This window comes from Schizophyllum commune (assembly GCF_000143185.2).
Source record: "Schizophyllum commune H4-8 unplaced genomic scaffold SCHCOscaffold_1, whole genome shotgun sequence".
Lineage (NCBI taxonomy): Eukaryota > Fungi > Basidiomycota > Agaricomycetes > Agaricales > Schizophyllaceae > Schizophyllum > Schizophyllum commune.
Genome location: NW_026089538.1, coordinates 1,789,414 through 1,809,200, shown reverse-complemented (window position 1 = coordinate 1,809,200; position 19,787 = coordinate 1,789,414). Strand labels below are relative to the sequence as shown.

The following is a 19,787-nucleotide window of genomic DNA, read 5'->3' as shown; positions in this document are numbered from 1 at the left end:
TCTGCAACGTACGCACCCTCTTACGGCGCCGCTACTGACCCCGAATTCTGTCATTTATCCGTACCTAGGTAAGTACAGAACATTCACGCTGTCGCAAATCAACGCAAGAGCCGCTGAGCGCGCTGGTAGCCCGCAATGGCCGCCAGCACGGACCCCGTCCCCACAACCGACGCCGTCAGCCAGCCGAGCGCCGTCAGAATGCGCGCCTGCCTCTCCGCCTTGCGCTGCGCGACCGCGTAGCTCACGTCCGGCCGGAACGTGACCATCGTGTACAGCGGAATCCACTCGCTCGGGTAGCCCGCCGGGAACGGCACGCTCGCGAGCGTCGTCCTAAAGGCCGCCAGCGAGGGCCGCTGTCGCCTACTCAGCGCGTACAGCACGTTATCGACCGCCTTCTTGAACAGGAACATCGGCGTTGTGACGCTATGGCGCATCTCGATGCTGCGCGGGCGCGGGCGGTCAGGAGGGGGGGGCCAAAAAAGCGCACACGGCATACAGATCGAAACTCACTAGTTCCTCTGCGCCAGGTCGCAGATCGCGACCAGGTCTTCGTGCCGGGTCTCGGAGTAATGCGCCAGCGCGCTGGCGAGCCGCGGATCGACGACGCTCGGGTCCTCGGAGATTTTCTCGGACGTTATGCCATTGGCCTCGAGAATCGTGCCTAGGACCCGGACGTCTTCGAGCCCACAGTTCAGACCTTGCCCGTAGAAGGGCACCATTGCATGCGCTGCGTCTCCGAGAATAATCGCGCGGTCCTTATAGTGGTATGGGTTCGACTGATTGAGGCGTTAATTAACAGGTAATTGCACGAGAAATGACAAGACACTGACTGTGGTACAGATGAGTGGGCAGCGCGGATTGCGCCCATAATCCTTCGCAAGCAAATCGGCGCCAATGAGCCGATAGGCATCCGGAAATTGGTGCTCGAACCAGGAGAGGAACTTGTCCACCGTGTCTAGCTTGTCAAATTCGGTACTGGGTGCGAAGAGAGTGCAAGTAAACGTCTTGTCCTTGTTTGGCAGAGCGATGAGCATGAAAGAGTGTCGCGGCCATATATGAAGGCGGTTAGGGTGTAGAAGGAACATCGTTTGTCCATCCGCATCCCGGCCTGGTGGCATGCGAAGCTCCATGTACTCGTCCTTCATGTACTTCTGCTCGAAGTCCATCCTGCCAACAGATAAATCGGTATTCGAGACTTGTTGGCATATAGAACCATCATACCTCACGACACGCATCATCTGCCGGCGCACTACCGAGTAGCTGCCGTCTGCGCCTATGCAGAAGTCAAACTGCACTTCGCGGTCTTGTCCGGTCTCCAGGTCGCGAACGGTCATCCTCTTGCCGTCGAAGTCGATGTTCTGCACCTTATGCCGGAAGTGAAGCTTGACGCCCGGGAGCGCTTCCACCTCGTCCAGCAAGCCCTGATTAAGCACGGCACGGTCGATGGAATTGATATGCTACGGGCTGTTTAGCCTGAGTCACAGAGAAGTATGGACGTCGCACGCACCTGATTATCCCTGTCGTAAAATACAGTGCGCTCCTCCCCCTTGGGGGTATGGATCATACGACCGTGCATAGGGATGGCATCGGCGAGGAAGCGATCAGCAGCAGCCGGGTTCACCGCCTGCAGCGCGATGATTCCGCGGTGCGACATGGCCAGGTTGATTGAGCGGAGTGCTGCATTCTCGCGGGACTCGGGGAGGCGAAGGTCTGCGAGTCATTGTCAGCACACGCAACGCGTTCAGGACGTAGTCTCCGCACCTGCCCGCCCCTCATACAAATCGACGCGCCACCCGCGCTTAGCAAGCGCCATAGCGGCCAGGCATCCCACCGGTCCCGCGCCAACGACCGCGACAGTGCGCGCGTTGCTCGAGTTGTCCGACATGATGGCGAAGACGAAGGTGGGGGGAATGTGTAAGCGAGCGTCGCGCCTGCGCTTATGGCGATCGCCCCTAAGGAAAACTCTAGACCTGTGGTCTCGGAGCTGTCATCGATGATATACGGGATCAGGCCCGTGCCGCGACCGCAAGTGTTCCATGCAGAGCTTTCGTGATACTGAGGCGCGCGATGGCGATGAGGACGGACGGGCAGGGGCGATGGGCAGACAAGCGCCGGCGCGTAACCGACGATCGGATCCTGCCCGAGGCGCCTCAGACACGGTCACGTGGCGAACAGTTCAACTTGAGGTCGCGCAATCGCCGCGATGGAGGGGAAATGTGGAGGGGAAAGATGGGTGTGTAACAGGTCCTTGTAGAGCTGACAGCGCTGAGCTGTAGAAGGACGCGTCAGAGACTCTGTCTCACTCCCGCTGGATATTGGAAGAGTCAGCGTGCATTCGGCGTGAATAGATCGCAGTCGGCGGTGACGAAGCTGCGTCGTCGTTTCGAGGTACATCGAAATGTGGCTGACCGTCTGTCTGCCGCACGGGGGGCACTAGTAGGACCGAGGCAGGTGGGCCATACATCTTCTCCGCCATACCCGTCCCATTCGCAGTCGCCTCGGCGACAATCGAGAGCGACGTGATGCTTGAGATGCTCACTCAATTCGAGGTTGCTTTGCCGGCCTCGGTCCTCACTGAAACTTGACATGTTGTATACAGTGTGGAAGACCCGGAGGGAAATGGCTCTGAACCTATAGATGTCCTCTTTCACAAAGCGTCCCTCGAGAATACAACAATGCAATTGTAAACACAACCTTACAACCCCGCCACCTTAAACGCCTCATCCAACAACCTCGCCCCCCGCACCACATCCTCCGACGATGAATACAACGGATTCGCCGTCAGCCGAATCACATCCGGATCCCTTTCATCCCCAATCACCCCCAAACTCTCCAACGCATCGAACACCTTCCGCATCACCCCCGTCCCCACGGGCAAGAACAGCAGGCTCAACTGCGCCCCCCGCCGCTCCGCCTCCCTCGGCGTGATGATCGTGAAGCCCGGTTTGGTGTGCTTGCCCGCCTCCTCGACCGGCACGTAGTACGGCGACCTGACGAGCAGCGACTCGAGCGCAGCCGTCAAAACCAAAGCCCTCTCGCGAAACGCCCGAATCCCACCCGCCGCCTGCAGCGTCTCCAGCCCGCCCAGCACAGCCGCCGACGCCAGCACGACAACGTTGCTCTGCTGGAACCCCTGCGCGCCCGCGATCGGGTCGAACGTCGGCGGCATCTGGAAGCGCGTCGCCTCGTTGTGGCCCCACCAGCCCGCCGCGCGCGGCTGCTTCTCCGCGTTCCACTTCTCGTGCATGAAGAGGCCGGCGGTGGAGCCGGGGCCGGCGTTGAGGTACTTGTACGTGCACCAAACGGCGAAGTCGACGTCCCAGGCGTGGAGGGAGAGGGGGATGTTGCCAGCTGCGTGCGCGAGGTCCCAGCCGGCGATGCAGCCCTGGGAGGCTGTATGTTAGAATGGACGAAGGTGGAGAATGAGGGGAGGTACCTTTTCATGCGCCTTCGCTGTTATACGCTCAATGGGGAAGTACTGTCCGGTGTAATACTGCACCCCACTGAACAGCACCACCGCGATCTCGTGCCCCTCGCGCTCGATAACGTCCAGGATATCTTCCTCCCGCAGTGTGAACTCGCCCTCTCGCGGCGCAATCTCCCGCACAGCGACCTTCGGGTCGAACCCATGAGTGCGCACTTTCGACGCGAAGGCGTACTAACAGGAAGGGGTTTGTTTAGTTTGACATGTTATGTATGTGCGGGAACACGGAAGGTGGCGCATGAAAAACGGAGGGTGGCGCACCTGGTCTGATGGGAAGGCCTTAGCTTCGCAGAGGATCTTGAAGCGATCCTTGGTCGGCACGTAGAACGAGTCGAGCATGAGGTGCAAGTTCGCCGTCAGGGTACCCATGCAGGCGACTTCGCCCTCCTTCGCGCCTGAGAGAACGGTTCAAACGTGCAAGGAGACCGACAAGGTTGTTATGCGCACCAACTATGTCCGCAAACAGCGGGTGGATGCTCTCCGTGTATGTCTTCCATGGCCGCTGCTTGGGGTGCTTGAAGTGGCCGACCACGGCGCTGCATGTCAAGGTTGGTCAGACGCCCAGTCATGCCAGCGAAAGCTTCAGCGCACCTCTTCGCCCAGATATCGAGCTCCTCCTCGACGCGCTGCTTGCTGAGCTTGGGCATCGGTCCCAGCGAGTTGCCGCAGAAGTAGACGCAAGGTGCGTCTGGTGGGATGTCAGCATCTTTTCCCTCTCAACGTATCCCAACGCACCTTGGTCCTCAGCGCGATGGGCGCCGACTGCAGCATTCGTAGGGAGCACGAAGCTATCCCGCGCGAGCGGTTCGAGGTTCGCGATCTCAGGGGGGATGTCGAAAGTGGTGGACATTATAGCGGCGGCGGGCGAACGTGGGGGTAGGATGAAAGGTTCGGTGGGTTCTATCTTATAGCCCAGAAGAAGTAAGCCCTGCCACGTCGTGCGGGAGGGCAGCGATCGGTATGGGAGGAGGATAAAGAAAGCCGTGGCATCGTTAGCATTCTGCGGCTGTCCCTTGGTACGTCCGGCCAGGATCCGACGTGGGCGCTAATTACCGCGATCGGGCGCGGGCCGAGGCCGCGCATCACGCGAGGACCGGACGCATCACATGCCTAAAACGTGCCCTTGTGTTGAACTTCGAACCCTCCCGTTCATCCCTTGCATCGCCCTTCTATACCCACCTGCTATTCCTGTAGTGCAGCCTCGACGGATAGAATAGAGATGGATGTCATTGCTGTGACTCACTCAGTGCATCGACTGAGCAGTTAACGCCGGTGGCACCCACTGTTAACCGTCCATCTGATTCCCGCGTCAGTCAACACAGTCATACGACACGAGAGGACCCTAGTACACCCCCACACCCAGTATATCTGCGATACAGCGCCCTACATAGGGATGGAGGCACTGCCTTGCTGACCTACAGAAGATACGCCTGTTTTTACACAGGCCAATGCATTCGCTATCTTTACCAACTGAGCTCTAAAGATGCTGCTGCCTCAACCGGAGGTGGTCAGATGAGAGGGAATACGGACATAATGGGATGGCTCTCGAGCCGAGGTGACTACTCTCGCAGATACGGTGTGCGTATAACAGCGGATGAAAAGCGGCAGGCCGACCTCGCGCGTCAAACTGCATACCTCGCTTTCGCGCGAAAGCCTTCCGCGAGCTGCGTGCGCTGCAGAAGCTCGACGATGCCTTATCTTACCACGCTTCACAGGTTACTGTATTTCTTCCCGAGTACAATGGTTGGGCAGACCATTGATCAATTCATAATCGTCGAAGCGTGATTGACGATGACGCGCTCATCGTTGGAAGGTGGTGACTTTTGGAGATTAACAGGTCTTGTCAAAGCCATTGTCAGGGTCAAGAACGCTCGCGCAGGTCATTGCGGACTGACATAGTTTTGCACGGGCATTACCTGAGCGAAGCCTCGCCGCCTTCGCATGTGTTGACTCAGCGCAGCGAATGAGACCATCACGAGTGACAAGGAATGTACAAGGACCAGAAATGCGTCGCTTGGGCAGCACCCACAGGCAGCATCTCGAGCGTCTGCAGGTCCATGGGCATCCAGTGCAAGTGAAAAGCTGTGAGGTTTGTCAGTCTCTGACCAGGCGAGATGGGTTAGCTAAGAACGTACACATGCTCGTACCCTCGTAAGTACACCTCCTGGAGAGGGCAAGGTATAAGTAAAGCAAGATACTTAGTTGAAGGAACGAGACTCAACGCGCTCGGAACGCATACAACGGATTCAGTTGTTCGGAAGGACATAAGAGCACCAAGAGCCTGACGCAGCATGGCGTCGGATCATGTCAATCTATGGGGAGGGATGGGTCAATACATGTATAATGAGTTAGCAGGACACGGGTAGCATGCGCAGCACAAACAGGATCAGTAGACGCGGCGGGACAAAACGAGCGACAAGGACGATTATTATGTGTATTACACAGCAAAATATATAGCGTACGGCTATCCGCCCCTGCTCCGCGCATGGCACAGTACAATATATGCACGGACTGATGTTCTCTCCTGCACGTCTTTGCCACGCGAGGCCAGGAGGCACGCCTCGTAGCGCGAGAAGCTATCAGCTATCGGGCGCGTGGCTGTTGAAGCGGTGGAGCGGTCGGATCCTGGACCACGCACGCTCCTACAACTTCCTCAACACCTATGACCTCCCATCCCCCAACTTCTCCTTCTTCTTCTCCGCCTCGAAGTGCTTCTCGGCGCGCTCGAGCAGATCGATGGAGACGAGGATCTTGGAGCCCTTCCACAACTGGACGATATTGATCACATTCTTGAGCGCGCAGATGGGGAAGGAGAGCAGCGCGATGAGCTGCGGCCAGGTGAGCTGCGTGAGCGCGGCCGCGTAGGGGAGGGCGGGGTAGTAGCCGAAGCCGATGGGCGTGTGGACCCATTTCATGAGGTAGAGGGCGACGAAGAAGAGCTCGTTGCCGGCGCAGATTATAAAGAGCATGCGCTGGGGAGAGGGTGAGTTGAAGAAGGGGTTAGGGTAAAGGGGGCGTACTGCGCTATAGTACAAAGAGAGGATGCGGCTGACGGAGCTCTGAACGGTCTTGTGGCTCGAGTTTCCGGTGGCGAGTGAGCTTGCGGGGGAAATGAAATTAGCGCCCACACGAGGCTAGTGCGCATGCATCCGCACTCACCTATACATATGCATGTAGTGCGAGGAGAAGTCGAGAGCGATGAGGAACTGGAAGACAAGCGCGTATTCGGGGTACGCGAGGGTGAGGTAGCATAGCAGACATGATGTTGCGCATCTGGGCCAGGGCGATAAGCGCGCGCTCAACAGCAGCGTCCCCTGCGCACCTATCCGTGACCATGTCTAGGACGGCGCCGAATTTGGAGGACTGGCCCATCGCCCGAGCGGCCATGCCGTCGAATGCATCGAGGAGTGCTGACACAACGTATGCGACCGTGCTGTACTTGGGGTGGTAGCTCATGTAGTGTAGACTCACGGCGGCGAGTATCACTCGCGTGTAGCCTGAAGGTAGTGTGAGTCCTGCGTACGGGATGTATAAACGAAACACGGCGCACCGATGAGGTTGGGCACGAAGAGAAAGACATTCTCCTCGTACGTCTTCTTGGTGGAGAGGTCGACAGCAATGCTGGCGTTCGTGACCTCGATGTTCCCGCGGCGATGTCGTAGGGCCATGGTGTGCGGCGTCGGCGTCGGTGGTGGTGGCGGCAGCGGGAGGGGAACTGGCGCGCGTGGGACAGATGACAGTGCGCCTGCGCTCCGTGCGACGCGCGCCGATCGACACCGCCGCTTCACGTCAGCGCCGTGACCGAGCCGAGAGCCGAACTTCAACCACTCACGTGCCAAGCACGCTCCCATTCGAACCTCTTTACCTGCGCCGCCATGACGCGCTGTCGACCCAATCGCCTCCTCACCACAGCCCACCATGGCCGCCACCGCTGACGACGCTGTCCGCAACGCGATGGCCGCGTATACCGAAGTGCAGACCACCGCTGTCACCACGCTCGATGCCACCGACCTCCGGCTAATGTCTGCCGTCAGCCAGGCGTCCGTCGCTCTCGATGCTCTGCGCGATCTATGTCCCGCCGCCTTGTTCGAGTCGCTCATTCAACAGAATCTAGAGTGAGTGCGCCCGCGACATCCTGTACGCATGCTGACCGTACACCACAGACTCGTCGAGCAGGTGGAGAGCGCAATCGTCACCCTACTTCCCATGCCACAACCCGTAGACCCCAACGCACTAGACCAGAGCGCGAGACCAGCCTCGTCACTGCAACTAGTGCAAACCAAGGCGACAGAAATGACGGTAGGCTATAATTGCATCCAGCGAGCGGACTGATCTAACCACCCGTCTAGGCCTCACTGGAGAAGCTCCTCATACCCAAGCTCACCTTCTCTGAGCCCAGCGGCCAGAAGATACCCCAAGTCCCGCAGGTTCAGGTCTGAGTGCGCGGACGAGTGTTTTCACTTCCTATGTTTTATTGTCCATAGTCTGTACGGAACAGGAATATGTACACGAGAATACCAATGGACGCAAGATATATACCGAACGGAGCAGGATGGTTTACCGATGGGAAACCAGTGGCCTACCCAGCCAACCACCACCCTACCCCGGCATATTCTAAACAAGCGTCTGGCAGATATACAGGAAGATAATGAGAGAAATTAGATCGCGTCATCAATAGTAACCATCGAGGTCAACAGAGGGGGACTGTGCAAGGTGCAGAGGTCGAGACAGTGCAGAGATCGAGGCTGAAGTTAACGATGGAATAAGACGAGTCGGATATGGGTAAAGCGACACCGTCTGGATGGAATAAAGCAAGTCATAGATAATAAAGAATACAGCACGCCCAGGATGCAGTGGTTACAGCACACCCGGGGCGCACCAGTAGGAGTGTAGTACAGCTAGAGGTTCTAGTGATTGTCTTCTGTCATGCGTTGCATTGTCTTCTTGTATGTATGCGCGTGGCTGGCGTCTAGGCGGCGGCGGTGACGGGCAGGTGAGCGGGCAGGCAGGCGATGGCGAGAGAGGAAGGGAGGCGGGCGGACGGCGAGCACGCTGAACTGGGTATTGCGTAGAGGGACTTGGTGACAGAGGGAGGCGATAAGATGAAGAGAGTTGGACGCCGATGAAACAGAAGGGAGTTCAGACCGTCGATGGGCCCGCAACGAGTCGACGACACAGTGCCCAAGCATACGGAACGAGGTACGGTCTCCCCTCCCTGCATCGCAACCCAGGAGATCGCAGCCGATAGAAGCCACCGTCGACACCATTCCCCCACCTTCCACACCGCCTTACAACCCTTGCCCCGCGGCGGTCTAGACCCTCGCCACCTTCATAAGGCCTTCCCTCCTCCTCTCATCCTCTCCCGCTCGCTGCTCCGCCTTCACCCCGCCCTGCCCTGTCGCCGCGCTAGAAGAACCGGCGCTTGCCGCCCTTGTCCTCAGCGGTGGTCACCCTGATATGCACATGGTCCGGCTGTACGCCCGGCGCAGAGCACGGCACGATGCTCTTGATCCACTCATCGCCCTCGTCCTCGTCCTCCGGGTCACAGTCGTGGTCCGCGCACCCTTCGTAGTGCTGGCCCGTACCGCGCGCCGCGGGCGCCCCGGCACCATTGACGTGCACCATAGGTGGCGCGCCCTCGGCGGGCTCGGGAGGTTCCATGCTCGCGCAACTGCACAGGATGCCGCTGCTCTTGCCGCGGCCCTTGAGCAGGTCGGTGAGCGTACAGCGCGCAGACGGCTCGACGTGGAGCATCCGGCGGAGGGCGGGGCGTGTTTCGCGGGGGAGGAGGCGGAAGATGGACTCTGCACCGCCGCCGTGGAAGGTCGCGACGCTGTCTGTGCGTTGGCGCTTGCGCTGCGCCTGGCCGGCGGGCTTGCCGGTGGCCTGTGTGGTGACGGTCTTCGCCTGAGGAGTAGCGCCGTTGGTCTTGGGGACGGCTCCGTTCGCTTGTGACGACGCAACACCATTAGCTTCAGTCGGCGTCGGCTGCTCTGAGGTCGCGGCCGGTGCTGAAGCTGCCTTTGCGGAATCAGACTTGTGGTGGTGCTGATGCTCTGGCAGCGTCTTCTGCGTGACGCGCGGTGTATTGGGGTCGTCGTCCAACACCATCGCTCTCCCGTGATTGACAGACTGCCTCATAGGCAATGGAGGTAAGGGCTCCTTGACACCGTGGGCGTTGCGCGTAGGTGCTTCGCTCCGGAACGGCTGCGCCTCGGGATGCGGCGTACGATGGCTGAGCGGCAGGGATTCTGTCGAATCGGCAGGGCGCGGGTAGGTCAACACACTAGGATCCATCTCCACTCGTGGGCCGCTCAAGTCTGGCGACTGTACATTCTCCAGCTCTGAAAGCGACTCATCAGGATCAGCCAACTTGGGAAAACGGATAACACCCACCTCGAACACAGTTCTCTGACGGCAACGACACCAAGCTCTGGCTCTTCACCTGCGGCGAGCCCGGTATCGGACTCAACAGCAAGCTCGCGCGCAACTTGCGAATCTGCTGGGCGTCTGGCCCATTCACCGTCGACTCGCTTGTCGACTTCGCATCGGCGGACTTTGACGACTCCTCCGTGTGCGAGTACGACGAATACTGCCGCGAGTACGCCGACGAGGAGTCGTACGAGTCGCTAACAGACGACGACGAAGCCGACGAGGACGCCGAGCTCGAGCTCTGCACCAGCTCCGTGCCTGGTGGGAAGGCGACAAGCGTGACCGGGCCCTCATGCGGGACGAGCTCAGCGCCATCCTGTATCTTGTGCGGGTCGCGAATCTGGTCTGGCGTGTGCATCGACGACGAGGGAGACGGTGACCCCGCGGACGAGCCATCCTGAATGGAGCCCTCCTTCGTCGGCGGCTCGAGCGAGTTGGCCCGCTCAGGCGCCGGACCAGGTGACGGGCTAGGCGTCGCCTTCTCCACAGTAAGCTGCGGGGCCTGTACCCGCGGCTGGCGCTCCTTCTGCTCGCGTCCCACGCTCAAATCCGGGTGTGCATTGACGAAGGCGCGGAAGCTCGGATCCGTTTTGGGATCCTGGGAGCGACAGTCAGCCTCAACTGCCTGCATTCATCCCCAACGCAAGACCTACAGGAATCTTCCACGGGAAACGCCGCAAAATCATGCACATGAAGATGATGGCCACGCTCCAGACGTCCGTCTTGCGCGGGTCATACCCGGACTCAGCTATTGACAGGTTAATCGCGACACTCGTCAACGAGTGGTTTTCGCGCACCACAAGACAAGACTTCGGGCGCAAGGTAAGGGTCACTGCCAACAATACCCGTCGCTAAAACGGGCTTCTTGCCGGGGTAGTGAAACACAGTAGCAGTACCTATAGTTGTACGTTGTAAGTGGACATGAAAATGAATGAAATCGGACTTCTGCCAGCTCACCGAAGTCAATGAGCTTGATGACATTGTCGGTCGTCATAACGCAGTTGTCCAGCTTTAGGTCGCGATGCGCAAGACCAATCGAGTGCAGATATTCTACACCATCGCATATTTGCCTGAATACGCAGCTGAAGGATGTTAGAGGATCGCATGTCAACGAGTGTGCTAGGCTCACTAGATCTCGGGACGGCACATCTTGCCAGTCATGACGACCGAGAACAGGTCGTAAGGCGCATACTCCATGACCTGAGCAGGCAAGAGATCAGCATCGTGTGCCCGTCCTACTCACGAGCGCAGACGGTGCCGCTCCAGAACACCGCCGGAGCCAATACGCATGCGGGCAAAGAAGACACGAAGACGGATCACGTGGGAGGACGAACAATGGAAAGAAACTATGCATCCCTCCTTCGGACGGAATAGCACAGTATATAGGGCGCGTGCGACTAGTGTAGTGTCACCGCCCCCTTGCAGGTACCGAGCCTCGTTCATGAAGCATGTTGGCATCGATGAAGCCATATCACTCCATCGCCAGCATATATGCGACGAAAGGTCGCGCAGTCGCCCTCCCGCCTTGCATCCCTCCCTGATGCCAAGGTAAAGAAGACGAGGAGGATGCGCCGATGAACGTGCGTGCACTCTAACTTTTTCGACTTACCTCATAATAGTGGCCATGGTCGCTGACTATATCGACAGTCTCGATAATATTGACATGCTTGAGCGTGCTGCCGACGCAGAATTCGGCGGTGACCTGCAGATGACGAGTGAGCGCCAGCACAGGGAACAGCCACGTCGATCGCGGGCACGCATCACAGGAGCGCAAAAAGTCCTCAAGCAATCGCGCCGCCAACACATCACGTCCTCGAATCACGGCGCCGCGAAAGTGCTTGTGCTCACCTTCTTCTGATACTCCTTCTCGCTCTCGCCTATGCGCTTGGGTCTGAACTCCTTGACCGCATAGATCGTGCCACCATTCTTGTTGCTGGCCTTGATCAGGCGTACAGTACCCCCAGCGCCGGAGCCCAGCACTCGCCCCCACTTGCCGTATTTCTTGCCCAGATGCGCCTGTGTCGCATCGGCCAGGGATATTATCGGCGCGGTGATAATACCACCCTTCGCTGCAAGATCGCCGGTCGACTTGTCATGACGGCGTCGGTGGCGATGTGGGCGCTCGTGATGCCGTTGTGGGCTGATCAACGACGGTGGCGGCGTTGCTGGTGGTGGCCTTGGGGTGATATCGTCGTCTGCCGGAGGCTGCTCAGTCGAGGGCGTGTTCCGTGGAGGTGGCGGCTGGCCGCGTACGGTGCCGTCATCGAGTGTACCAGCCGGACGGTCACGATCGCGTCGCATGAGGGCGGAAGAGAGGCCCTTCTCGCGCCCTGTCGAGGGTTCGCCAGGCGTACGCGGGGCGGAGGCATTCTCTGCCGCACGCTGATGGGCGTGATGGTGGGGCAGGTGGTTATTGAGGAAGCGCTTGAGGTCATGGAGAGGGCCGGTCTTGCCCTGGGGGTGCTGCTCAGGCGAGGGCGATTGCTTCGGCGAGGGCGAATTGGTTTGGCGCGGGGGTGAGGGAGGATTGGAGGAGTCGGTCATGGCCGGGGTGCTGTTGGCGGCCATTGGGGAGGAGAGGAATGAGTTTTTGCGCGACGAGGAGGTGAATCGAAAGCGCGAGGAAGAGGGGCGCCTGTTGTGCTGAGGTGCGTCTGCGAACGGACTTGGGGGCGGCTCTAGGAAGTCGTCGGAGTCGGATCGGGGCGATGGGAATGCGACCTGTGATGCAAGTGACTGTGAGAGGAGGATTGCGGGGGAGAGGCGTAAGTACACACCGCGGGCGAGGACGACGCGCGCGGGCCTCCTGGCGACGTTGCGGGCCTCTGCTGGTGCAACACTGACTGGCGCGGCGGCGAGGCAGGAGCTGTCGGGGCAAGCTGGGGCGGGACGTGGGGATGGCGGTTGATGTGGACAGGGTCGGAGACGCGGATAGACATCGTGGTAGTCGGAGACGACGAGCACGCTGTCGGACGGACAAACAGAGAGGAAGCAACAAACAAACGAGCCCGTCACGGTCAGGTCCTCGTCGTCGTTCGGGTGCACGAACGCTTGGCCGATGGTGGATCCAATCCAATCCCGCAGAAGGGGTCACCAAACCCTTCCGTAATCAGCCCGACGTCAAGTGCGCTCCGCGCCGCACCACATGATTGCCCCGCACTAGCCGGTCCGGCACTTCCACATCAGGCAATTCTGCCCGGCCTCTTGCCGCCCAGCGGCTCGGCGCGCTCGGCATTCCTCGGCCTGCTCAATTCTTATCGCCACAATGTATTATTGGTGCCGCCGGGTTCTTCCCCGTCGCGTAAATACGCCTCCGTCCAGCAGCCTGCCGCCCGCACCCTCGTCCAGGTAAATATTCTCGCCCCCAGCAGCACCCAGCCAGCAGCCACCGCAGTCCAAACAGCCGCCTGCCGTGCTCTGTGCGCTGATAGTGCATCATCGCTCCACCACCTCGCCGACGTCCGCCGCGTCCGGCCTCTTTGTTTCCTGATCCATTGTTTTTCCCCATGCCACCTGTGTGCCACCATCCCGGCCTCCTCCTCCGCATTTCACCACGTCACTCCTCCTGCCCCAACAGGCCCCAGCTCTTTATGGTCGACGTCATCCCCTCTTGCATGTTGAACTTTGTCAGGACGTCTGCAATCTTCTGCTTCCGCTGCCACCCGATTTTCAATGGGCCCCCCACTTGGACCGTCCCTCACACGCCTTGGAAAACTTCGCTGACCTTTTTCTATCGGATTGCGGCATGAGCTTGCCGCGTACCGCTCTCCTTCCCGCCCGCAAATCCCCCTCCGTGCGCGAACGGCTGACAAGCTGGCAGCCGCTGACCGACCTCTCTTCAAGCCCTTCGGACTGGAATCAACCGCCGGCGTTTCATTCTCGCTTGGGAGTACGAGCACGCAGCGAGCACGAATCGCGCTCGGCTAGCGCATCCTCTTCTGGCTCTGCTGCGGCCTCGCTGACCCATCGGTCTCGCTGCGTCCATCGACCCAGATCGATAGCTATCGTCGCCTATCGGCCGCCCTCGGCGCCGCCTCTGCATGCGCCTCGCTTTTCTCAGCTCCCAACGTTCGCTTTTTCTGAGCAGCCGGCATCGCGCCGTGCGGCGAGGGGCGTAAATCCCTCAGCGTCCGTTCCACGCAACGCTCTCTGACCGACCTTTTGCGGCGCGCCCCCTCGCGAAAACCATCAGGCACGTCCTTGGTCCGAGCTCCTATCGCCAGCTACCACGTCGGTGCTTCACGTGCAGCGTCTCGCGGGCGTCGTCCGTGGCGATGGACGCGCCTCGCTGGCGCCTCGACAGGCCTCTCCACCGACTCCATCCACGCCTCGTCGTGTAGGCTATCCGCAGAGGACTCCATGGACAATATCGGCCCGTGCACCGTAGATGGATCAACCGGACGGCGGGCGGTAGCCCGACCAACCGTCAATCAACCGACTACACGCCCGCCATCGACGGCGGTGCTTCTTGCCAAGGCCGCCACAGCTATATGAACTTCTCGCGCGCTTCCTGCCAATGCCATGGGAAACAACGCGCTTCCCAATCGGTTACGATCTTCCCGGCGACTTGTGCGCGACTGCGACGATGATAACCGAACAGAACATCTCGTGCCAAGCATTTGTGCGGTCTGAACATGTCTGGGGCACATAGCTTTCATGGAGGGTGCTTCAGCTCAGCGCAATGCGACCGACCAGCGGCCGGCGTACGACTTAGACGCCGCTTTCGCGTCAGATATCCTTTCCATCTTTGCGGTAGAGCTTGCAGCTGTGTTACGACTAGACCAGCAAGTAGCGCATCGTGATCTTTGGCTGACGTTTCCTATCCTACGGTCGAAGACCCCGGTCCGAGTAATGCGGTTAGCATCTGTACGTCCGTTCATTCACCCCTCTTCGTCTTCCAGCGCGCATCCCCCACACCCATCCTGATTCCTCCTGACCTCACCCCCACATACCTTCGCGTACCCGCGCCCGCCGCCACCACCCGCTTAGCACCCACGGTAATCAAGCAGCACGCCCGCAGTACTTCATCCTCTCACAGATTCCCACCTTGGACACCCGCTTCCATCATCCACGCAGCTCGAGAGCCCTCGCTCGACCGCGAAGTTGACGTTATGCCCTTGAGGCTCACATAAGGCCCTCAAGGCTCACGTTATGGTCTCTATGTAGGGTGTGCACCTGCCTCTATCCCTTGCGCTACGGACCTCTATCCCCCACACTAGGGACCCATAACCCTCATGCTAAGGATCCCGTTCCCTCCCGTCTCGCCCACAATGTCATATGCTCTCGGGGCTTCCTGTCTATCTAAAGCTTTGATATGTGTGTCCTCGATGTGTGTCCTCGGATCTCATTTGTCGGAAAAGTCTGGACCCGCTTACAAGCGGCGTAAGCGCCCTTAGCGCCTGACGTGATTGCGAGCGCTTGCAAGGTCACGATGCTTGCGAGTTACATCGCAGCTTGTCATCCGTGCAGTGTGCTTGCCAGCGGAGCGGCGCTTGCAAGCCTGTCGGGAACTTGGGATCTGGACCGACCTTGTGAGCGCTTGCAAGCAGTCAAGTTGTTGAGAAGCCTGAGGAAGCCTGGTCACTTGCTGGGTCTCTCGGTCACCGTCTCACTGTATCGCCTCTTACTGAACCCTCTTACTATTCCCTTACTAATGGTCTTACTCGTTCTATTACTTAGTCTCGAATCTTTACTGATCTTGAAGTTCACTTTCATTCAACTGTAATCGGATTCTATTATTTACTGACTACTGGTATCGTACTATGGGATTCGAACTATGTACCTTCCTATCGCTATCTTACAGGCGCCGGCGCCAAAACCATTAGACTACAACTACGGATATCTGAGAAAACCGTTGGGCTACCACATACAGTCTGTAAAGCCGCGCAGGCCAGCTTGTACATATCCTGCGACCGACTGAACGAGCAGTATGTTCTATCACGGTGCATTCGGTCACAAGCAAAGCGATTGTATTAGTGAGCACATGAAGGGAAAGTAGCTAACGCCCCGAACGAGTCGTGCGGCGCGTTACACGAGGCGCGTCAATGTCTATCTCGGCCGGTACCTCAGTACGCTTCCTGCCCTTGCCCTTCCCTTTGGTCTGCGCCGGAGGTGCGGCTGTGGCTTCAGTACTAGTGGTTGTATCTACTCGAGAGATGGGCTGCTTGCCACCTCTCCCCCGGCCACTGCTTCGGCTACTGCCCGCCTTGGAACGTGTAGAAGCCACCTCCAACATCTGATCATGATCTACACCGTGAACGTCGCCAGCCTCAGGAGCACCCGAGGCCACCACAGAACCATTGTCGAAAACCTCGGGAAGAATGGCTGGACTCGTCTCAGCGATCGGTTGGTCGGGAATTGATGGACTATCGACGACGGCAGACAAGAGCGTTGTGGGCTGATGGGGGGCTGAGATCGACGACACGATAGGTCCGAGTGAGATTGAGCTACGAAGTGTGTCAGTGTAAGGCATATGAAAGAGATACGAACAATCAACGTACCTGAAGGCAGCGGTGGCACTTGCCATCGAAGCGGACTGTTCGGGCACCGTCTCAGCACGCATTTGATGAAGGACAGCTGCGCGCTGCGCGCTCCCGTCAATACCGGTCATCCTGAGGACCCCTCCTTCGCTGTTCGAGGTGAAAGTGCGACCATTGAAGAACACGTAGTCGAAGGCGGCGCGCACACGCCTAATGGGAGCAGTATCCCAGCCTAACGTGAGGAGCGCGTTATACGAGCGCAGACGCGTCCTATAATCGATGCCGGTTTCGGCGCCGGGCGATGCAAAGGCGGGGTCGCCGCTGATGAGATAGGTAGCCTGTACAAACATGAGACCGAGCTTGAGAACGGAATCATTGACTCGTACCATAACCGCGCACATCGCGATGAACGAAGGGGTTGGCGAAGACTGCTTCCATTCCTGGTAGTAGCGTCCAGCCCATTTGTCGCGCGGGACTTGCAGTGCAGTCTTGCCGTGCAAGACGATGGTCGCGATCTGCTGAAGATAAGCAAACAAATCCAAAGCCAGCTTGATCAGCACCATACCTTGACCAACACGTCATTGAGGAACAGCTCAGCCGTCTTGGTCGAGTCACCGGAAAGGTAGAGAATCGCCGGGTAGTCGGAGAGCACACCTACGAGCAGCTTCCTGAGGGTCTCGCACTGGCGCACGGGCTCGGGGTTCCTCGGGTCACTGAAAACGTCGATCGAGAGCCCGGGAACGTCCCTGAAGATGTGTTGCCGCGTCGACTTGAGGTTGTTCGTGATCGTGGTGCGGATCTCCTTCGCGTAGAGGTGGAACTTGAATACGGATGTCAACACTTTCAATGAGCACAAGAGAGAAAGAAATACGCACTGCATGCACGAAGTGCTCGGTGTGCGCCTCATATAGCCCGCGCAGCGTCTCTGGGAGTAGGTCATGGAAAAGCACGACACTGCCAAGGTTGTACGTTGTCTGGTCTTGCTCGTGGTTGTGGAAGCGTGCCTCGGATGCTGGGTCGATGCTGCTGGGGCGCGCGCGCTTCAGGAGCTTCTCGCTGGGGAAGAACTCGTGGAATATTGTGTAGACCTGGGCGAAAAGCCTGATGTCGGCGTCGGCCCGCATGATTGCGGCGTCAACGTTGCCGATCTTCTGGTTGGTGGAGACCTTCTCGTCCTTGGCGACGCGAAGTTGTTCATGCATACCTTCGACGCGAAAGGTGAGTTGCGTCTTCTCCTCTTGCAGGGTCGAGATCTGGCGCGCCTGGCCATTGATGATCAGCTGGGCTTGTCGCAACGCCTCTTGCTACGTGTGGATAAGCAAAAACACTCGATGGAGGCACACAAAAGACTTACCAGCTCCGCAATCTTCGCTTCCTGCTGCGATGTATTGTCGAGTCCAGCACGTCTAGCAGCAGCGAGTGCATCGAGCGAAGGGATGGGCATGTTGATAGAAGCGATGGTGCTAGCGTCGAGCGAGTTGGGAAGCAGATGGCGAGCGCTGAGGCATCCGAGTTGTGCGCAGCTTTATATACTAAGGGAGCGAGTCAGTACGCAACGCCGTGGAAATCAGTGCATATTGTTTCATGTGCAAGAACAACACGAGCCACACGAATATCGGGGCTTGCCTGCAGCGGAGCGTCCTGCAGGGCGCGAGGCAAGACCCTGGAATGTCATGAAGCAGCGATGAGACACCACCTGCTTGATACTATTGCCACGTCGTCTGAGCTCCATTGAATTGCAGAGGACACGCTGTTGAGGGAAAAGGGCACCGTATGTAAAATCTTAGCCAGATTCCTGGGCATTGTAGGCATGATGCTTACCACGCAGTCCACACGACTGTCTCCCCATCCTGCATACACCGCCCGTTTTTGCGTGTTGGTGATGGTGGCGATGCTACGCCCTACGGCAGGGCGCAGAGACATGAAGGGCCACCACGCATGATTACATGTCGTGGCAGCAACGGTCCCGCGAGGTCTCGCTCGCTTGCCGCCAGAGGCTCTCTCGAGCAAGCCTCGAGACACTCTGAGAGGTAATCGGTAAGCGCATTCGGATGAAATGAAGGATGAACGACTTATTATTACACTCCAGCGTTGCAATTACCACCTTCACCGCTCGGATGTTCTCGACATGACTGCCTCCCTGTTGCTGATGTGCTGCCTTGAGGATGAGGTCGTCCACGCTGCGCTTGACACCAGCAAAGTCGACTCCTCCGTCCTGATGCTGAGCGTCACGAGGTAGTTGCCGTGCGTCGTCTGCACCTGAAGCGAGACACCGTGGACGCGGACGGTCGACACGATGTAATCAGTGACCTCCGACGCAGGGTCAGCGAGCTCAGATCTTCCAAAGACCATGCTCCTCAGGCTCGGCATGACTGCAAGATGCCGCGCGTACGGGAGAAGGCAAGCTTGACGCGATCATATTCCTACGCGCCGCACGGCCGTGGCGCATAGGCAGTGATGCTTCCTCCTCTTCGCCAAGCAATAGTCCCGAACAACTCGAACACGTCGACGTGGCCCGTCCCCGACGCGCTGCGCTGCAAGTTTGACGAACCAAAGGAGGAGACGGCAACCGAGTTGAAGGCGGAGGGGCAGGACGCGAGACATTCACGGGAGGCTGACGCGCAGCCACCGGCCGGCGCAGACGCTTGGCGAGAGGCGACGAGTCCGGTTCGCTACTACTGGGCGACCGTGCACGCTTCGTAGAGCACCCGCGCTTCTCAGTAGTGGTGGTGGGCGGAATGGGAGTCAGCGGGCTCATCGGCGAAGCTTGCGACATGTTGACATCGGAGAGCGTGGTGTCGGGGTCCTGCTCAAATGCGCCGAGGTCCTGGTCGACAGCGCCAGTGGCCTGGTCGTGCGCGCCTGCATATATATCGCCATCGACGTCCCACAATGCATCGACGGACATCTGCGATGTGGTGCTTATATCCACATCTGATTCAAGCTCGGTGAACCTGGATTTGATCACTGCGAACGCCTTCTCCGCCTCGCCCACTTGCGCCCTCGCTCGTCCAGCATGGTCCTCGGACTCACGGCTGCGCTGCTCGGCGAGAACGACCGCACTGGTGGCGTTGGATATCAGACCCTGTGGTGTTTGTCAGCAACAGCGATAAAAACCACCAACGACGACGTATACCTTAGCCTGCCGAATCTGCGCCTTCAACGCCGTGACGCTCCTCTGCAGCCGAACCGTCGCCTCGGCTGACGCCCCGCCCCTCTGTGCCTTTTTCGCCGCCTTTAGCTCCGTCATGACGCGGCCCACATTCGCCTGCGTCGCGCTCAGCTGCGCCACGACCGTGTCTCTCTCCGCCGCCAGCTTGCCCTTCTCCACCGCCAACTTGCCCTTCTCCGTGACGGGCCCATCGCGCTCGGCGACCATCTCGTCTTGCTCC

At 58.9% G+C, this 19,787-nt stretch overlaps 7 protein-coding genes across 7 annotated transcripts; 2 read left to right on the top strand and 5 right to left on the bottom strand.

The window, feature by feature from the left end:
- Nucleotides 1-11: 11 nt before the first annotated feature.
- On the bottom strand, nt 12-1,929 carry SCHCODRAFT_02606041 (FAD/NAD(P)-binding domain-containing protein). The gene is made up of 6 exons (XM_003035967.2): nt 1,762-1,929; nt 1,508-1,710; nt 1,222-1,457; nt 831-1,167; nt 511-776; nt 12-441 (listed from the first exon to the last, which is right to left on the bottom strand). Exons 1-6 carry the CDS (start codon nt 1,883-1,885, stop codon nt 99-101), a joined length of 1,509 nt encoding a protein of 502 aa, XP_003036013.1. The 5' UTR covers nt 1,886-1,929; the 3' UTR covers nt 12-98.
- A 628-nt stretch (nt 1,930-2,557) lies between these two features.
- On the bottom strand, nt 2,558-4,456 carry SCHCODRAFT_02606037 (kynureninase). Its single transcript, XM_003035968.2, has 6 exons — nt 4,220-4,456; nt 4,076-4,172; nt 3,932-4,020; nt 3,746-3,879; nt 3,437-3,658; nt 2,558-3,385 (listed from the first exon to the last, which is right to left on the bottom strand). The coding sequence occupies exons 1-6, from the start codon at nt 4,332-4,334 to the stop codon at nt 2,696-2,698; spliced, it is 1,347 nt and encodes a 448-aa protein (XP_003036014.1). The 5' UTR covers nt 4,335-4,456; the 3' UTR covers nt 2,558-2,695.
- A 1,438-nt stretch (nt 4,457-5,894) lies between these two features.
- SCHCODRAFT_02606034 (CDP-diacylglycerol--inositol 3-phosphatidyltransferase) lies at nt 5,895-7,231 on the bottom strand. Its single transcript, XM_003035969.2, has 5 exons — nt 7,035-7,231; nt 6,807-6,981; nt 6,644-6,757; nt 6,505-6,583; nt 5,895-6,456 (listed from the first exon to the last, which is right to left on the bottom strand). Exons 1-5 carry the CDS (start codon nt 7,150-7,152, stop codon nt 6,145-6,147), a joined length of 798 nt encoding a protein of 265 aa, XP_003036015.1. The 5' UTR covers nt 7,153-7,231; the 3' UTR covers nt 5,895-6,144.
- A 122-nt stretch (nt 7,232-7,353) lies between these two features.
- Nucleotides 7,354-8,117, top strand: SCHCODRAFT_02606032 (uncharacterized protein). The gene is made up of 3 exons (XM_003035157.3): nt 7,354-7,599; nt 7,648-7,783; nt 7,834-8,117. Exons 1-3 carry the CDS (start codon nt 7,403-7,405, stop codon nt 7,921-7,923), a joined length of 423 nt encoding a protein of 140 aa, XP_003035203.1. The 5' UTR covers nt 7,354-7,402; the 3' UTR covers nt 7,924-8,117.
- Nucleotides 8,118-8,890: 773 nt separating this feature from the next.
- SCHCODRAFT_02485669 (Pkinase-domain-containing protein) lies at nt 8,891-12,217 on the bottom strand (the record flags this gene model as incomplete). Its single annotated transcript, XM_003035970.2, has 9 exons — nt 8,891-9,597; nt 9,715-9,811; nt 10,008-10,514; nt 10,570-10,664; nt 10,717-10,812; nt 10,874-10,998; nt 11,046-11,116; nt 11,526-11,618; nt 11,765-12,217. 9 exons carry the CDS (start codon nt 12,215-12,217, stop codon nt 8,891-8,893), a joined length of 2,244 nt encoding a protein of 747 aa, XP_003036016.1.
- Nucleotides 12,218-12,654: 437 nt separating this feature from the next.
- On the top strand, nt 12,655-13,646 carry SCHCODRAFT_02019529 (uncharacterized protein). Its single transcript, XM_050341544.1, has one exon. It carries the CDS (start codon nt 12,824-12,826, stop codon nt 13,535-13,537), a length of 714 nt encoding a protein of 237 aa, XP_050202844.1. The 5' UTR covers nt 12,655-12,823; the 3' UTR covers nt 13,538-13,646.
- Nucleotides 13,647-15,914: 2,268 nt separating this feature from the next.
- Nucleotides 15,915-19,774, bottom strand: SCHCODRAFT_01084257 (uncharacterized protein; the record flags this gene model as incomplete). The annotated part of the gene is made up of 10 exons (XM_050340991.1): nt 15,915-16,362; nt 16,417-16,733; nt 16,782-16,910; nt 16,961-17,215; nt 17,271-17,699; nt 17,750-17,918; nt 18,506-18,733; nt 18,769-18,818; nt 18,947-19,480; nt 19,532-19,774. The coding sequence occupies 10 exons, from the start codon at nt 19,772-19,774 to the stop codon at nt 15,915-15,917; spliced, it is 2,802 nt and encodes a 933-aa protein (XP_050202843.1).
- Between the last annotated feature and the right edge of the window lie 13 nt (nt 19,775-19,787).